At 29.1% G+C, this 20440-nt stretch overlaps 1 protein-coding gene across 5 annotated transcripts in view; it reads left to right on the top strand.

Moving 5' to 3' along the window:
• The window catches only part of LOC145260432 (uncharacterized), a 544502-nt gene that overhangs the window by 482228 nt on the left and 41834 nt on the right, over window positions 1–20440 (top strand). For 3 of the 5 annotated variants that reach the window (XM_080118436.1, XM_080118435.1, XM_080118437.1), the window contains 2 exons: window positions 3755–3883; window positions 6374–6497. In XM_080118436.1, coding sequence (XP_079974562.1) covers window positions 3755–3883; window positions 6374–6497 — 253 coding nt within the window. Of the gene's footprint in view, window positions 1–3754; window positions 3884–6373; window positions 6498–17475; window positions 17560–18887; window positions 19065–20440 lie in introns of all 5 variants that reach the window. The other 2 variants (XM_080118434.1, XM_080118433.1) reach the window with 2 other exon arrangements.

Here is a 20440-nt window from a genome sequence, read left to right as displayed (position 1 = left end):
TTTTTTTTTTTTTTTTTTTTTTTTTTTTTTTTTTTAACCATTTTAAAATGAATTGTTCCAAAATCGACTAAAACATTACCGATTTAAAAATGGCATTCCTTTTATTTATAACAATTTAAATATTTTTAAAACAATAACTTGTTTTCTTCATGGAGACTTAGACGTAGAATGATATAATGCACATGGTGTTGCTTCGGATAATAGCTTGGTAGATACGATGGAATAGCTAAGCGCTCTCTTGTGGGCTTGTTCCTATAATTTGCCAAATGTCTAAGTCGGAGTTTGCTTGGACACTGTTTAGGGTAAGGGCTTTGTTTTTTGTTTTTTTTAAATTTACAATGTAAAACTGTATTTCATTCCTCAGAAGTAAATTAACTTGAAAAGACTGGAATTATTCTTTACTTCGAAAATGATGATTTTCTAACCATGATATTCAAAAGTATGCCTAAATAGAACTGTGTGATAATAAAATAATCATTGAATTAGAAAACAGGAAGAGTGAATAGTGAACTAATGAGATGTCCTTTTGCAAAGCAATATGAAAATTAACCTGAGTACACATGTACTTTTGAATAGGAATTTTACATTTTAATCTCACTGTCAGTATGATCTATGTTTTATTTATTTATTTTTTGTATCATATGATTTTTTTCAAGTAAAATGGAACAAACTAATATGTAAAACATGGTCATTGCTTGCTTTAGCTTTTAATAAACTAACAAAATCGCATAATTCTTTTTCCCTACAGATATTGGAATCTGCCTTTTTTTTTTTTTTTTTTTTTAAATTTAAAAACATTTTTCTTTTTTTATTGATAATTTGATTTTGTCTTTCAAATGCTCATGTTCTACTTATGATTGAATTTAATCATAAATTTAATTTTACTAAGGCTACTTTAATCCAATTTTCGCACAACATACACTAAAGACGCCTCATGAATGCAGCTTTAATTGCACACTCAAGCAATAATATCAAGCAACTTCACACATGTAAAAAAAAAAAAAGAATTATAGTTCTGCTTGCAAATTTTAATCACAATCTATATACTACTAAAACTCTGTTGACTGTTATCTTGAATGTTACAAAACAAGTGGATGACATTGGAAAAATCCTTTATGATGTCATAATGGAATAATGTCATCCATTGAGATATACTTTGATAGCATATGCCATAAATGTTTAAGATATCTAATAAAATAAGACATAGAGGACCCGTTATTCTTGGTAACTCTTCCCCTTTCTCCCATCCCCTCTTTCTCCTCCCTCCCTCTCTCTCTCTCTTTCTCTCTCTCTCTCTATATATATATATATATATATAGGTTTTCAGACATTATGTCCAACTTCAGGGAAGACACCAGGGAAAGAATTTAGCAACTATGAAATCCATATTTCACACAAACCTTTAATGACACCATGGTTTATATCTCTGAAATTCTGAAATGGTGTTTGGCATTTAAATAATTTTGGGATTCTACCTATAACTGTAGACTGAGATATATATATATATATATATATATATATATATATATATATATAAATTCTTTTTTTATTATTGTATGTTATTAATTAATGTATGCTTTTGCAAGTACTTTTATGCATAACAATCCTTTTTAAATCAGAAGTTCTATATTTGCTAAAATATGACGACAGAGCATATATAAATAAAGAATAATTTTGCTATATTCCAAAGTCCAAGGTTTTATTCATCTTACCAATCATCTTTCCAAGACAAGATGGCTGCCCACTGGATACAAGCCAATCTGAGTTTAGTTCATTCTTAATTTTATGTATTACATCGTTATGCACTTTTCTCTTTGAAGACATTGTGGTTTTTCTGATGAGTCCATGGAAGGAGATATCCAATAATGACATACAATTATTGATTGTTCACCCTAAACAAAACAGATTTGTAAAATGTACCAAAGATTTTATTTTGGAAAAAAATGATTGGTGAGATGAACTTAGTAATATAGCAAAATTGTTTATATATATATATATATATGAAAATAGAGAATAGTCTATTCTATTTTCATATATAACAATGTTTTTGGTCCTGCGGAAATGGCACATATCAAAGCCATGGTTAATACCTGTTCTGGATGTGCTATCATTTGCTACATATTTGCGAAAATTGTTTCAGTCACTCCGCCATCTGCATACTCCACATGCTTAAGAATAAAATTCTGCTCAAGGATCTATTGTTTCTTGTATTGCATGTGTGGTTTAGCAGATTTTACTGAAGGACCTAGTAAAAGCAGATGGATAAGTATACAGCTTGCCGAGACCTGTGCACTTTTATTGTTTTCAGCTCATTGGAACAATGCACATTCCTGTTGTAAAGAATGGTTTTCTGCAAAACTTTGTCTCTCTCTTCCTAAACATCTCCGTTAGGTACACTTAAAAAAAAATGGAATTATTTCTCTGAGACCGAAGAAGGGAGAGTTGTCTCCCTTGGAATATAGAAGTGTTGGCCATGACAATTTGAGAGGTAAACAAATTTTATGCATCACAGATTTTAAATCATCTTCTACATTACCATTTAATCTGTAAGTTGGTGAATAAGTCTGTTAAAGTTTGTTGTTCATTAAACTGATAAAATGCATCATCAGATGTAACAATTGGTTTGTTGATAGTAGACACAGGAACTGCGATGCAAAAAAGAAAAAAAAATTTTGTTCGTGGTTTACTTTAGATCCGCCATGTTTAGTTTATGACCATGCATATTTATAGGCTAACCTCAAGAAGGATGTGGTTCTTCACCATAAACATTACTGTCATCCACTATATAGACGGGCTTTATTTTGCACATTACTTAGTCCTAAGATGTATGAGGACTCGTCAAGGATGTTACAAATAAGGCATATCATAAAAGTACCACTCGACAAATCCTTTAGCCAATATATATATATATTTTTATATATAACAAATAATGTTAAAAATAATAGTTTCTGTTTTAGTTATAGCTTTTTACAAAATTATCTTTTTTGTTTCAAGGTGCCGGGGGGGGGGTTGTTCCATAGGTGTCACAAGTGTTTTTGATTTGAGGCCGTGCTGTCTTTGAACACTGACCCAGTGTGACCACTAAATTCCTTTCTTTTCCAGTTTTCCCAACCCGCTCATTTATTTGCCTCTTACCCAAAGATATTCGACTCTGGATCAAAAACGTCTGTCGAACTTCTATTTATTTATTTTTATACAAAAATGAGAAAATTCTGTAAAAACAAAACGTATAATTAAACAGAAGCTCTCTCTGTTATTTTTGACAATGTTTCATTTAAATGAAAAATGCTGCCTTGAATATCATGTTTTTTCGGCCCCTATCTACGGTATTTTCCCCGCCTTACAGTGTTATTTATAATGTTATTTGATTATATACATGTGTATTATATACTGTACTGTATTTTGTCAATAATTTTTAATATGTACTGTATAAAATTTTGCTTAGGTCTTGCCATATGGCGATTTCACCAACCCCAGAACATATTAAAGTCATATCCCAGGGTTCTACTGTATAAATAAATAAATATATATTTATATATATATATATATATATATATATAATTTGGATTAACTATTCATATTTTGCTTCAGAAAAACATAATAGTAAGTTTTATGTTTGAAGCAAAAGACGAATAAATAAAATCCTTTTTATTATATATATATATATATATATATATATATATATATATATATATAATGAAATTCTTTTTTATTATTCATTTCTTTATTCAAATTTTTTTTTTTCTCTCTACAGTTGGGTTGGAAAGGGGATTCTTTAAAATCACCTGACTCACCTCATTCACACGGGAAGGATTCTCCTGCCAAGTTTAAGTTAATTCCTGGAAAGTTGGATTTTTCTGATGGCAGTCCAAGACGATCTCGGGTGTGTAATAATTTCAATATATAATTTTCATGGCGTTGTCATTTTTTAAAAATGTTTTTTTCTCTCTCTCTTTCTCTCTCTCTCTCTCTATATATATATATATATATATATATATATATATAATGAAAAGGAGATGATAAAGTTTTTTTTTTTTTCCCTAAAAAGTAGTTTCGCTTGGAAGCATTTAAAATTCTCAGCTGTTAATCATCTAAGCTTTGGAAGCAATTTACATTCAACAATTTTAATATTGTTTTTATAATTCTAATTTTTTCATGCAAAATATTTTTTCAATTGTTTTTTATTTAGAAAATGTAAATAGATTTTAGAATTTAGTCAATTTGCAATTAATGTTTTTATATATTTAAATTATATATATATATATATATATATATATATATATATATATATATATTATAAAAATCTGAATCTTGCATCTTTCCTTTAATCTTTTCTTTAACTGGGCAATTCCGGTTTAAAAAAAACAAAGATGACAAGTGAAATATATATATATATATATATATATATATATATATATATATATATGCGTATGGGTTTTCCTCAGAGATTAAGGAATGTGTGTGGAAAATTGTATGTTTTGGTTTCGATTCTAGCTAATGCCACCCAATTCATATATATTTTAGTTTTGATCTCACTACTATATATTAAATTCAATATAATAATCGATAGAAAATTGTCTGCATAATAATAAATATGTATTCTGTGTGAATTAAAATATATTTAAGTGTATTTGACAACTGTGCATCGGTGGGTGGCCTGCTAGTGTGTGCATATATATATATATATATATAATTTACATATTAAAATTAAAACTTATGCTTATAATACAGCTGTACGTACCTGGTTTTGCCCGGAAGACTTTTCGCTTTTTATTTATTTTTTTTTGGAAAAGTTAAATTGAATTATAATTACAAATCATTGATTTATTAATTGAATCAAATTATAAAACTAACTTTTGTTATGATAATGCTTTAATCTCTCTAAAATTACTGGATGCGAAAAATTTCTGAAACTCAGTCTTTTAATACATCATAATTTGCTAAGAATTTTAAAATCTGAAATACTTTTCTATTTGGCACTTTAGTACTTATGCAGAATAAAGACAATGTTATTATCAGAACTTGTCAAACAGTTTACGTAAAATGTTGAAAGGTACTAAAACGCCGAGCCAATGAAATCGCAGCAACCAAAATTATTTAAGAAAATGTCTGCTATCGTTGGTAAGAAAGCAAAAACTAGATGTTTTAATTGCAACAACAAAAACATAAAAAGATAAAAAATGTTGCCTGCTATCAGTTTTTTTATTTAAAAAAAATATATTTATTCATGAAATTTATCTTACAATGAGTGTTTTTTTTCTTAGATTAAATTTTAATTTTTCGAAATTTGTATAAAAATGGTCCAATAATTGTATTTTATTAATAACAACAAAAAGAATATTTAAAAAAAATTTTTTTAATTACTATTTCATTGAATTATCTTCATAATATTCATTAAATTTTTCATTGAAATAAATCAGCCTTCTGTTTGGCAGCTTTCAGCATTTTATGTAAACTGCCCCCAAAATTCTGATAATAGCACGGATTTTATTATTCTGCATATGTACAGACGCTTTCAATGCTTCCATTTAAAATTTTGAAAGGTCATGAAGAATACGTTTTATAATTTGAAAAAAGGGAAAATGAGTTTATAAATAAACCAAAATACATTCTGATTGATTTAATATCATAAATTAATTTTTAAATGTTTCTTTTTGGTACTTTTATACTATTGCTTTTTTATTTCAATAATTAGTTAGTTGTTAGTAAATTAAAAAAATTTCTTTGTAGACTGTTATCCTCATCTTCATAGTTGTTGTTTCAGCCAACTGTTCCTTCGGCCTTCTTCGGGTGGTTAACTGCAACGGGATACGAGTATTAAGTCTCTTAACTGTATCCTCAGTAATTAAAACCACTATCTTCAAACAATGCTCACCTGAAATTGTAGAGATTCAACGCCTATATCCCCTGCACCTTTGGGGCCTGTGATGCAGTGGATAGAGGTGTTGAATCTCTACGGTTCTAGGTGAGCATTGTCTGAAGTTAGTGGCTTCAATCCTACCTAAAGCAGGTCAGAGGATTAGTTGGCCAAAACGTTGTCATACCACAACAACGATGAAGATGAGGATAACAGTCTGCTAATAAATATACAAATTATTCATCTCAAAGGATTCCAATAAAAAAATATATTAAAAAAAATTGTACTCTCATGAGAAATCACAAAATTTTATTAATACTGAAAATTGTGTAGTTTCTTATACACCTCAGATATTGTAGGAGATCCCTTTCAAGGAATATAAACTCATTTTTTCATGTTTTGAATTTGCATAGAGCTTTCATTAAAAACTCCTTGTGTCGTACTGTTTTTTTTTGTTTGTTTTTCTTTTGTATACAAACAACTTAAAAAATATTTTTTTAATTTATTTTTTCCTAGAGTTCTCATGAATCTACGAGCCCGTCTATAGCGAAAGATCGCGATATCTTTGAACGGCTGAGTAGTGTCCGGGAGCGAACCCTAAGTGGATCGAGTTCTGGTAGTAGAGGGATTGATCATCCAGGTATGTATAAGAAAACTTATCGGTTTGTGTGTGTGTGTGTGTATATATATATATATATATATATATATATGTGTGTGTGTGTGTTGTTTTTTTTATTTTTATTTTTATTTTTTTTTATTTTTTAGTGATAATGAAATATTCGGTACTTGTGTCTCCTACCTAGGAGATCAGGGAAGTAGTTTTCCCTTAGACAAATCACCCATATTTATTGGACGTAAACAGATATTTTTTTTTTTTACTTATACAACAGTAATCTACGTGCATGTGTTTCACTGTACTACAGCTCAGCAGTGTAGCTTGACTATAAAAAATGAATATATATATGACAAAATAAAAAATTTACATTCATTAACTCATCAAATTTTCAAAAAACACTTATGATGAAAGATTCCCCCCCCCCTTATTTTATGAAGTTTAAAAGATTAGGTTTTTCTCTTCAGAGGAAATAACTAAGAAAATAAAATTATAGAATTGCTAGTTTACATAAAATTGAAAACTTAAGTAAAACAATGTTTGAAAAATGGAAGGAACTTTATGGTAAGGCAAAATCCATTCAATGTATGTGTTTATTAAATAAATCAGAAATCTGTAAATATAAACAATTGTTTATGATGTACATATTTGTGATGAAACAAAAATGTTATATTCCAAAACTCATGTAAATTGAGTAGTTTTATTTTTAAATAAGAAAATTAGCAATAATTCAAACATGAGATTTATATTGTAATATCTAATAATTCCCATTAATTGCTGAAAAATGATTTTAATTACAAAAAATAAAAAAAACTTGATAAATTTACATGATTTTTGGAACTTGATATTTTCGTTTTGTTATAGGTATGTATATCGTGTAGACTTTTAAATTTTGTTTTTTAATATAGGAGCAATTCTGGATAAGAGCTGCTTATTTTGTAAATGCTAGCTTTAAAATATTTAGTTTTAAGTATCAATTCAAATTGGTTCTATGAACATTTTTCAATTGTTAAATCTCTAGTTTTAATGAAAATAAATTTGAGCATATGGTGTTTTAAAAAGAATCTGAACATGATGGAATTTATACTAATTTGATAAAGAAAAATGTTTTATTAAAATAATAAATTACCTTTTAAAGAGGATCTTATATTTATCTTTTACATTTTGTGTATACTAAAATACTAATGGACAGAATTAAAGAAATATATATTTTAAAACCTTTTAAACTTATATGGGTTTATCACTTTTAGTCTAAATGAATGAAGAAATATTTAAAAAAAAAACTAAAAAAAAAAAACTAAAGTAAAGGGAGATAACTTGTGTAGACTTGTTTTACAAATGCTGTAGTATGTCTTATAGGTATTTTTTTTTTTTATATATATTTTTTTTTTTAATAGAAAATCTTACCAGAGTACTGAATTATCATTTTTTTTTTTTTAATTTCAATACAAAAGAAAATAGCAAATTATTTATCCTGGAGTTCATTTTTTTTTTTTTTTTTACTAGCATCAATTTGCTAGATGTAAGCTGATATCTTAACAGACCTTTTCATAAACTCAATATTAATACAATCCTAACGCCCACCTATAATATTAAAAATATACTCTTCAACATTATTCAAAGAATTTCCAACCTTTCAAAAAGGCTCCCAGCCTCATTATATGGACAAATGGTGACCAGTAGACACATGTATATTAAAGTTGAGCCACACTTGATATGAAATCCAGGATACATAATTATTTTTCTTTTTTGTATCAAAATTAGTTATATATATATATATATATATATATATATATATATATATATATATATATAGAAAGAAAGAAAATTAAATGATGAAAAATATTTACATTATTTATCAGTTGTTCAACACATGGACTATAACAAAATATTTTTTCCTTATTCCATGGAATTTTCCATTTTGTTATATTTTTGACTTGAACATTTGATGAACTAATAAATAATATAAATTTTATTTTTCATCATTTAATTTTCTCTTATGTTAAGGTTCTGTCTATAATATTGAGCATCCCTCTATCAAGATAGGATCTAATATAAATTATTTATGGTAATTATGCAGACTAAGGATAATGCTTTCATCAAAATTTTCTGGACAGTTGATATTTTTTGCTTAACAGCTGACCAATTTTTTCAATGAAAAATATTTGTTATTGAATGAAAAATTAATTGAAAAATGAAAAACATTTTTTTTTTTTTTTTTTTTTTCACGAAGAAAATGCAATGAATAATTATTGGATGATTTTTACAAAACTTTTATAAAATTAAAATTCAAATCAAGAAAAACACTCGTTTTAACACAAGTTTCATGAATAAATCTTTATTTGTTGAAGAGCAAAGAAAAAATTTTTTTTTTTCTTTTTCATGTTCAAATCAATAAAAAAATTTTTTTTTTTTAAATAATCGATGATAGCAAATGTTTTCTTAAATGATATTAGTTGCTGTGATTTCATTGGTTCAGCATTTTGACACCTTTTGGCATTTTACGTAAACTGCCTGGAAAAGTCTGATGATAGTGCAGTCCTTATTCTGCATAAGTGCAATATTTCTATGAATATTTATATTTGTATGATTCAATTACGTATTTTTGGAGAAACGTTGACCAAAGTGCTTAATTACTAGGATAAGAGATAACATGTTTATTGAATAAACCATTTACATATTGGATCCTGTCATACTATTGGTTTTGTGTTGCAACATTTGATGACAACGTTTTTGTCAAATTCTTCAATGGCAAAGTTGATATGCTATCGATAAGTGCTGCGACATGGAACCAGGAGATAATCCAGGATGTAAATATCTTTTTAAATAAATGTGTGTGCGTGAAATATGGATCTTTTTTTTTTTTTTACCATATGGATACGAGAGAAAATAACTTTTCTTTGGGTTATCTGAGTAACAAAGTGACTGACCTGTTTACTGTTGTGACCCTCACTGGAAAAAGCAATTTTGGTGCTTGTTTACATTGGTGAGCTTTTAAACCAATGCATTTCAGGTGAAAACATTATTACGTACTTATGTGTCATGGCGAAATTCGTTTAAATTGTGAAAAAAATTATGAAAAATGATCCGGTAGGAAAATAATTATAAGTAAAAATAGAATTTATTGAATCCTCAAATTGTATCGTATGTTTTAATGTGGAAGAGTTGTGCAACCAATTCAGTCTAACAAACTAGGAAGATAAATTAGGATTTTGCCATCTTTAGACACAATATCTAGGAACGTAATTATGGCTGACTTTTTTTTTATTTAAAATACTTTTATCACATGATCTATTTTTTTTTTTTTTTTTTGTAATTTGTACTAATTTCGCCATGACATGTAAGTATGTAATGTTTTCACCTGAAATCCTTTGGCTTAAAAGATCATTGTTAATGAGCACTGCAATTTTTAAGCATTTAGATTACACAATAAAATTATCTTTTGACTGAAATTATGCTCTAAAACTCAAAGTCAAGTATGATGGTTCTTTTGTGCTCCTAAGCAAATAAGTTATTTTCTCATGCATCTCTGTTGTAAGAAAGAACAAAGTTGATGTTATGTTTCTTAAAATCTAATTCTCTGCGATGTGATATTGTTTAGTCAATCCTCATGGAATGTTACTTAATTGGTAATAACATCAAAGAATTTGTTGTTTTTAGAGTTTGCGTCTCTCCCTGTCGAACTAACTGGTGCCACATGGCCTCGTGCCTTTTGTAAGTTTGGATTTTCCTCCATCTTTGCGTGGAGTTTTGTAGGTCACGCGATGGCGGTAACATCGGACAACTCCAAAACCTTTTTGAATTCATTGAAATGTGTGGAAAGCCTTCTAAAACCTTTCAAGAAATGTCTAGTCTGTGTCGAATAAGGACAAGAGAGGGCCTTTTTAAGATAAGAGTTAGGGTTGCATCCTTAATGTATGACACTCCCCCTTTCCTCAGGCAATACTAAGATGGGTGTGTGTTTATATGGTACTCCCTTTACCTCAGAAGTAGGAAGGAATCCTTAAGATATGACACTCTTCTTTTAAGGTACAAACCTTCTCTTCCTTCCGAGGAGTGTAGGTTTTTTTTTAAGGTATGAAGTTTCTTTGCTCTTTCGTAGAGGGAGCAAGAGTAGGGTGAGTCTTTTTTACCCAAAGAACACTCACAGCATAGAAAGACACAGATATTTATACACCCAGCCGAGGATCGAACCTAGAACCATTGCATTGATAGTCTGCAGTTTTGCCCATCAACCCACGGGAGCGGCACCTGCAAATGATCTGAACAAATGTCCATTTCAAGCAAAGCTTTTATAGTGTTTGAGCCGCTTGTCTTTGTTTACGAACAAACAGCGAGCCTTGCATTTTACTGCCAATTAAGTAGTGGGTGAGATCATTTATGACAGTGCCTACCCAGATAGAGGGGTTTAAAATATATGTAGTCATACATGTATCTATTGACTCTGTTGCTTTACCATGTATTCTTGATAAAGTTTGCACATTGTTGAAATATTGAATCAAATCATGTCTCTGTGTGAATCTCTTTTTGTTCTTATTAGTTTGTCTTTTTGCTTTTATGCAGCTTCCATTTTATATCTATATACATTTGAATGATATTCATCCTTTAAATAGATCCTAAAAACACATAAAAGAAAAAGGAAAGAAAAACAATCATGTGTCTATACCTTTTAAATAAAAGGATTGCATTTTTTAATATATAAGGACAATTATTTCTTATAAAGTCAGAACATTGGATTAAAAATTGATCAATATCAGAACAGATGATGGTTATTTAGTTTTTTTTTTGCAATAAAACAACTTTAGGATACAATGATTTATAAACAGTATTGTCTTTAGGTTTAAATTGGATTGAGGTTATTAGATTTAAATTTAAAAGTTTTAGAAAGTGTTTTCCCTTAAAAACATTTTCTCTGAATTCATATTGGTGTTGGTTGGAAAATTTTACTGCCAATTTTAAAACTGCGATTTTATATTGTCCTGTGAAAATCTGTTGCCTCATGCATGGCGGATCTTTCTTCAAAAACGCGTTGTTGTCAATGATAGTATTTTCTTGTAAAATTCATATTTTGCTTTAATGATAGAATGGCTGAGTCAGGAATCACCGGGAAGTCAACACTTTTTTTATTTTGTTAAAAGAAAATTCATTAATATACTAGTTGTACTGACCAGGCATTGCCCAGTAGTGTTTTTACAATTGTTTTTTTTTATTATTTTATTTAGTTATTTATAACCAAAATTATAAATCATTTCATTACAAACAAAAGAAAGTTAGTTTTTTTTTTTTTCAGTTTTTTTTATTTTAAAGATGTTTGTATGAAAATAATTCCAATCTAGTCAAAGTATTTTTTGGGAGGAATTGAATGGAATTATATTTTATTATTCTTAACATGCTGCAATGATCCACTGAAAGAAGTAATAGATCAAAGGGTAATTCCATGTCAAATCATCCAAAAATTTAGGATTTTGAAAACACATTGTTGCGTTGTTGAATGAATGTATATGTGTGTATATATATATATATATATACACACTGACAATTCTTTTGTCACTATTCTCAAAACCAGCACAGATGATTTTCAAAGTATAAGTTTTATTTACAATTAAGCTACTAGCTTATTGACAAAGAGAGAGGGAGACCTTAGTTTTAAGGGATTGGTTGATGCATGGCTCGACGATGAAGAGGTGTCAAGATGTCAAACCACACTCATCACTGTGTTTGCTCTCTTCGTTCTGTTTATTTTTCTCTTATATAGTCACAAATCAACATTCCTGGAATTGTAAACATCAAGATACTACATTCTTCTTTTCTGTTTTGCATCACACAATTCATAACTTTTGACCTGGAAATGCAAACAGTTCTTTGTTTTAATTACAATTCCTGTCAATTTTAGGAAACCAAAAATGTAGATCAACTCTATCTAGAATGTGCATGTGTGCACATCTCTGCTTTTAAATGTACATCGCCGCATTTCAATATCCAACAATAATCTCAGTACTATATCAAACACCTCTCTTTCTTTTTTTCCCTCCATATTGTCGCAGATATGAAAAATTTCAAAATCTAATGAAATCATGTAGAACGTTTTATTTCCCAGCAAATCATACCATTTTTGAATTCCTCAGTTCCAAAAAAGCTTACCTCAGTGAATTTTCTGGGTTATATGTTCCAAGTTGAAAATATCTGATTGCTCCATTATGATCAGGAAAGGATTAACATGGCTTTTCAAGATCAAGGCTTTATGATCAATGCTTTTAAGCTATCCAAGCAATGGCAAGTGCAGGTTCTGCCACACAGAGAGTGTGAGCCACCTGACATCCAGCTGTAAGGTTTTTGGGAGACGGCTACTATATGATGTGACACACTGGAGTGTGTAAATGTCTCCACTGGACGATCTGTAAAAATGCAGCAGCAAATTCTGGGAACATATATCAGAAAGAACAGTTGGCAATCTCTGCAGCTATGTACCTAGAAAACGGAGCTATTAAACTTGGCATAGTGTTGTCGGACAAGGAGAAAGAAGCAACCTTAGTAGAAGTTAGTGTCCCCAAAGATGCTGAGTTAAAGAGAGCTGAGAAGAGAAAAGATAACAATACCAGGGTCTTATGTATGATATGAAAAGAAACTGGAATCTTAGGAAGATCTCTATCATTCCAGAAATTATAGGAGCAACTGGACTCATAAAAAAGAACTTAAAAAACTACCTGGAAAATATACCCGATGAACCAAGTGCAAGAGAGATTCAAACAATTTGTACTCAAAGGGCTTCTCAGAATCTTAAAAAGATCTTGTGGTTGGAATATCTAAGATAGTGGGTGAATGTTTGGCATCCGGTAGGATGCTTTATTCCCAACTTGAACAAACTGATGAGAAAATTAACAAAAAATAAATAAAGATAATGTAATTATTAAAATGTCGCCTGAGCGACATCTTTCACAATTTGCACAAAATAGAAAATTCTCTAAATCTGCAACTGCTTGGAGTCACATGCTCAAATTTTTAGTATTTCTTAGTTTTTATGATGTTGATCTGTGATGCAAGTTACAACCAAATCTGAGGATGTGGTTTTAAACTTAGAATGATTTGACATGGAATTGTACCAGAATCAAATATTGATTTTTGTAGGAAGATAATTATCAATTAATAAAAATAAAGACTGACTTTTCTTTTTATATATATATATATATAGGGTGGGCCAAAATAAGGGTCCTATCTTTAAATATACTCATATATATATATATATATATATATATATATATATATATATATATAGGACCCTTATTTTGGCCCACCCTATATATATATGATAACATTGTTTTCAATCTTATTTTCTAGAATATAAATATACATTGACTGCTCGGTTACATCTGACTTGCACTGTATTTTAAAAAGTCGGGTTTTTGTGGAGAAAAAAATGTTTTCGTTAAATATTATTCCTTTTTATTTTTAAACTGTTTATCTTTTTTTTTATTTAAAATTTTAATGAGGCAATTTACCTCATTTAAATCTTCTTTTTTTTTTTTTTAAATTTACTTATTTATGTAAGTATTATGTTTATCATAATTTTTAGGTGAGAATTATTTAGTCAACAATTTTTATCTTGGTTGTGATATTTCCAGTAATATATCGGTTGTATGACCTGTTACTTTTAAATGCAACTTTTCAATCTTGGGAACATGTACATAATTCCTAACTGAACCCATGAAAGTAGATTAGGTTGTTCAGAATTTAATCTAATTTTGGAAAAAAATAAAAAATAAAGAAAAATATCTTTATAATATACATATGTCACTGAATGAAAATGTCATATTCCAAAAATCGTGTAAATTTTGATAAAGTAGATTTTTTCTTAACTAAGAAAAGTTTTTTTTTTTTTTTTCAATTTTTAGTGATTAATAGTAATTCACAAGCATTACAAGACTCATTTCTATTTCAATCTTAGTAGTTCGAATCGAGTTGTCTCCCTTTATTAAAGATGGAGTGAGACACCATCCTCTCTTCCTCATAAAATTGGATTTTTTTTAGTAAAAACAAAAACAAAAACAAAAAAAAAAACACTTGATCAATTTAGGTGATTTTCAAAATATGACATTTTCGTTCCATGACTGGTATGACATACACCCTTTTCTGTATTTTTTCTTTTAATTAGGTTGAATTCTGAACAAGAACTGTGCATTCCATTGGCCATGATTAGATAAAAGTGTTAATTTATGTTTTTATTTAATGTCACCTTTTAAGAAGAATTGACCTATCAAGGTCTGGAACACTCAGAGGTGATTCTTAACCAACACTCTTAACCTTTAGATCATGTAGACATTTTTTGTCTAAGTGATGGTTTCCTGAAAGTTGACGGTTCAATCCTTACTACAGGCAGTAATAATCCAATGCATAAGAAACAACGCTTCTTTACTATTATGCTGTGCAGCTAATTTATGCGTCAAAGTAGATTTAATGATGGCATTGTAAAGTGCTAATTTTGTTAATACTGGTGCATTTGGAGGCCAGGTCGGTTGATTTTTCAGACTTCTTTGGATATGAAATATGTCCAGGCAGTGAAAATTGGTCAATGGCAAATACTCACTAAAACATCTTACTGCTCAATTCCTCTCAGTCTCTTATTAGATTCGATCCCAAATTGTAGCCCCTTACATCCAAGTGGTAATAAATCTTGTTTGGGGTTTAAAAAAAAAAAAAAAAGAAAAAAGATTTTTAATTGAACAATAATTTTGGAGATGTTCTACTAAGAAACACTTGAAAGACATTGATCATAAACACATGTGTATGATACAAGCAAAATGTCAGCAGATAGAAGTTGGATGTCATTCACAAGATAAGGATAAAATGAAAATAACTAGTTTTTCCTTTCTGCTTTTCTTTTGTATATTGTCATGTATTTTGTTTTGAATAAAGGGAGATAGTGTGAAATAAAATATTGAATTATCTAAAATTTTCTCGTGTCAATTTGACAATGTGCATGATTTTATGTTTTACTATCTTAAATATGTATGTGTAGTATAAGTCCATATGCATACAGACGCGCACATATGTACACACTTGTATATGCATGCATACACGCACATAGAATTATAGGTATATGCAAATATATGTAATATATATATATATATATAATCCCTATAGATATAAATTCTAGTTTGTTGTTAAAAAATGAAGACATTAATGAATACTTATTCTATAAATATCTTTTCTCAAACCCAACGATATCTATAAAGCAAGCATGCACATTATTATTTTTTTTTAATCGTTTTTATTCTTCAGACTTAACTTGTTCTAATTTCACTTTCCACGGTTTCAGACTTCTCGGAATGAAAATAAAACTACTTGAATCACATTATTTTATTTCTTTATTACAAAATGTCCATAGACAATCCTTTGTAGATTTTCAAAAAATTCCGGCAAAGTTGTTTTATTGTGATTTTAGGGTTTACCTTTAAAAGATTGTCCAATCCTGAGGGTCCGAATATGATGTAGAATTTCTTTTTTATTCATTTTTTTTTCTATAAAAAATATTCATTAAAAAAAAAAAAAGAATTTAAATATTTTAATTTTTTTGAAAATATTTATTTTTATGTCTTTAATTTTAATATAAAATTTGAATAATATTATTAAATATAAAATTAAAAAAAATTAAATATAAAATTTTAATATTATAAAAAAATAATATTTAAAAAGTGTACTCTACAGAAAATTCAGTTATGTACATTTTTTGTAAATTGATGAGCAGTTGCCAGTGAGATTTTGGATTCTGAAAACTCAATTTCTCTAAAATGTGTGACAACTGATATTTTAAAATATTTATTCAGGTTAATATAAAGCTGATATTCAGGTTTATTATGTTTTAGGAAATGATTTGTTGGTCTGTTTATGTTAGGCCATTTAATTTCTGCTGCTTATGATGTGGTGCTTAGCATGACGTCATAATTTAGATGCAGGCATTTTCTTTATAGAAAAGCTGTGTTTCTGGGGGAGTGGGTTTGATGATTTAAAAAGCAAAACTTGTCAGGAAATGAGTTCATATTGATTGATTGTGTCATCTTCAAGATGTATTTTTCTAAAAAAAAAAAAAATTGCTTTAAATTTATTGTAAACTTGCTGTACAGACCCAATGTTACTCGGAAGTGTTTTTACTTTATTTATTTAAATTTTATCTTTTTTGTAAACTATGCCATTTGTTTTTTACCAAATTATTTTGGATTTTAAAAGTGAACCCTGGGTTTACTTTTGGCAACCTAGTAACTCTAACTTGTCTTATTTTGTCCTTTAGTCCTTGCATTCTATGAGCAATGTTTCTGGCAAAGGGGGGAAAAAATTGCTGTTTTCTGGATTGAATTCTATCTAACACTTATCATTAGCAAATTTTCGGCCATGTAGTGGTATATATTATTTCTTTTTATTTAAAAAAAAAATTTTTTAGCTCCTTACATAAAGTAGCTTCATTCCTTGTCTGGAGCAATTTTCATTAAAATAAAAAGTTAAATTCAAGAATCAATTGAAGTTGTTCAGAAGGATTGTTGCCTAGACGATATATATAATACATTTATAACTTAAAATATTGCAGCATTAAGAATTTTTTTAAAATTCAATTTATAACATTATATAATCAATTCTTAATGCTGCAATATTTTAAGTTATAAATTTATTATATTTTTTACTAGAATATCTTGTCCTTTTCTTTTCCAGTTTTAACAACTAGTCCTTTACTTTTCCATGTTTAAGCTTAACCATATTACTTTTCATACTCACATTTTTCTATTGTAATTAAAGTATTGTTTGGTCATTAAATTATTAACTAATGTAAATATATTAATTGATGCTAACTTTTTTGAGGTAATGTTTTGATTTTTACAAAATTATTGGGTGGAAACGGTGTCAAAGACATTCCAGTCTTTTAATACATGAAGATTTGCTTAAAATGAGAAATGGCTTTCAATCTTATAGCTTAAATGCTTCAAAATTCTAATTTGTTTTTATAATTTTGTTAATTTAGAGCTGGATTGCCTACTACGTTACAAGCGCTATTTGTTCAAACACTGTGGAAGAATTCTGGTCTTCAACCAGAATAAAATGTTTTGTAAGACATAAATATATCTTATTTGTAAAGAAATTAATGTATTTTTTGTTTTTTTTTAATATTTATATATTTAAAAAAAAATGTATTATATTATGTATTATTGATATATCTTTGTAAAGAAATTATTTTTTATTTCTTTTTTAATGTAAAAATGTCATGCTGAGACTAAGTCAATTTGAAAATACATATTTAGTGATGTCACATGTGGTAACATGTTAAACACATTCTTTTCATTTGTAAGAATGATTGACAACTTGCTGGTCCACAACCCCCCCCCCTTTTTTTTTTTTTTTTTTTTTTTTTTGCAAAAAAATAACATTTTTAAGAAAAGATTTCAAATAAGAAATATTCGTACTTATGCAGTATAAGGACTGTTATTGTCGGAATCATCTGGACGGTTTATGGAAAACACTGAAAGCTTTGTGATTTTTTTTTTTTTTTTGTGTGCAAACATGGACCAGTTTTTTAATAAAAAATATAATTTTTGTCACTATGAAGTTAATTCAATGAAAAATAAATTGAAAAATGGAAACAATATTCTTGAATAATTATTGGACAATTTTTCTGTAATTTTTAGAAAATTATAGTTTAAATCAAGAAAAACAAAACACTCATTGTAAGGCAAGTTTCAAGAATAAATATTTATTTTTTAAATAACAAACAACTGATCAACTCTGATTCCTTATTTTAAAGTCTTCCGATAGTTATAACTGTTGAGTCTTCGGTGATTGAAAAATTTTTTGATTTCATATTTTTTCGCTCAAACTAAGGTAAATATTTAGATTATTTAAAAAAATAAACCAGTTATAGCAAATGTTTTCTTTATGATTTTTTTTTTGTGTTAGGGTTAAGGCGCATTTTGGCATCTTCTGGCATTTTCTGTAAACTGCCCAAATGATTCCAACAATCGCACAGTCCTTATACTGCATAAGTACTGAAATATTTTTCATGAAAATGTTGATGATATTTTATTTCATATTTTTTTGTATATTCTACTTTTTTCTTTTCTTTTTTTTTTTTTTTATTAAACTGTTATTTTAATTTTCCCAGCACTAAACTTTGTGTTTATATAAACAATGCTCAACTATGTTGGTAAGAGCATACTTTATTTATAATATCATATAATTATATCTTGATTAGCCATCTGTACCGGTGGTTTCTGGTGCAGTAAGAAAATTGGAGCCATCAGTTTGGATACCACATCTACCCTTTCGTCAGTAGCTGATTCACATTGCTTCAGTAATCGCCAATGTCTAATTAACATATAATTGTATAATATTATAAATAATATATATAATGTGTATTTCCCATTCTCCACCTGCTACTAGGGAAATCAAGAACAGGGTCTAAAACCGATTCACATAATGTTCGACGGAGTTGGTCAACCTTCGACTTGTCAAAAAACCCGGCGAGTGATTCCCTGGCCAGCCGCTACAGCAACAGCATGCAAAGTCCTCGCAAGCGGAGCACATCACCGCAGCCCGCCTCCAACTTGTCCAAACATGGTAAACAACATGCCAGCACTAAGTCTAGAACGTCCCTCCCTTCTACTACGAGGAGCCGTATTCCGTCACCCCGGAGTACATCTCCCTGCTGCCTTCATTCTTCTCCTCCTCCTGCTGTGCACACCAAACGAGCTAAAGATGCCTCTTCCTGCATAACTACAGCTGGCAAAACATTTCTAAGGGGTAATGGTGGCTTGTACAATGGCATGTGGGATCCCCCAGTCGACTGATCGTCAAAACTAACCCTGTTATTATTAACGCATTTTTCATATCTTTCTAACTGCAATAATTTTTTTTTTTTTTTTACCTTTTTAAATCGCACTTTTTCCTAAAATTTTTATTCTTCTGTGATTTTTGTTTTCATTCTTTGTTCTTCTGCCTACAGTAAAATATTTACTCATAGTTTTTGAAAAAAGTCTCATCTTAAAAGAAATACTAAAACACCCATTAGGTTAGCGTTTGCTAATATATCTTATTGAAAAGGAGGGCCTCCTATATCTTTATATAGCAACAGTTTTGCCCATGAATGGAATATTGTTGCTACATCTAGGCCTATGCATCTAATACTCTCTCTCTCTTAGACAGACTCAAAAAAAAAAAAAGGAAAAAATTTTCAATCTAATACATCTCACGCTGTCGGCCAAGCTCCAACCTCTGTCCCATTGATGCAATGTCACATCCATGCTTATCGGGTTAGTCTGGGTTATATGGACACAACTGCTAGAAGTTCAGAGCACATTTCATTAAAATACTTGTAAAACAGTCATAGGGCTGTCGCAGGTTGGTTTTGTAGAGGTGTTAAAAGTGATCGCTAGTCTTTTAATCCTAGGCAGGATTAGTGTTTCTTACATATATTATTGAAAAGAGAATATCCCATATCTTTACAAAGCCACAATTCACTTATGCATGAAGTATTATTACCACTTATGGGCAGGTGTATCTACTGTTAGTCTCTCCCTCTTAAATTTAATAGGCCCTCTGTCCCATTGCCGCAATGTTGCATCTTGGAGCATTTTTACGAGTACTTTAATGGAATGTGCTCTGATGAACTATATCTTTACAAAGCTGCAATTCGCCCATGCACGGAGTATTGTTGCCACATGTGGGCTGGTGCATCTACCATTAGTCCCTTCCTCTTAACAGGCACCAAAAAAAAAAAAAAATGGGTTTCAAATCTAATGGGTCTCGCATTATCAACCAAGCTTCAACTTCTGTCCCATCACCACAATATTGCATCCCCGTGCCTGTTTTACAAGTATTTTAATGGAACGTGCTCTGATGAACTCCTAGCACTTGACGTAAATACCCCCAACAAACCAGTTTAGCAACAAAATCCCCCCTCTTCACTATTGAGATACCTAAATGCCAGAAAGCTT

Source organism: Euprymna scolopes, chromosome 36 (assembly GCF_053919585.1).
Source record: "Euprymna scolopes isolate OS-2025 chromosome 36, ASM5391958v1, whole genome shotgun sequence".
Classification (NCBI taxonomy): Eukaryota; Metazoa; Mollusca; class Cephalopoda; order Sepiida; family Sepiolidae; genus Euprymna; species Euprymna scolopes.
This window is presented reverse-complemented; position numbering and strand designations above follow the sequence as displayed.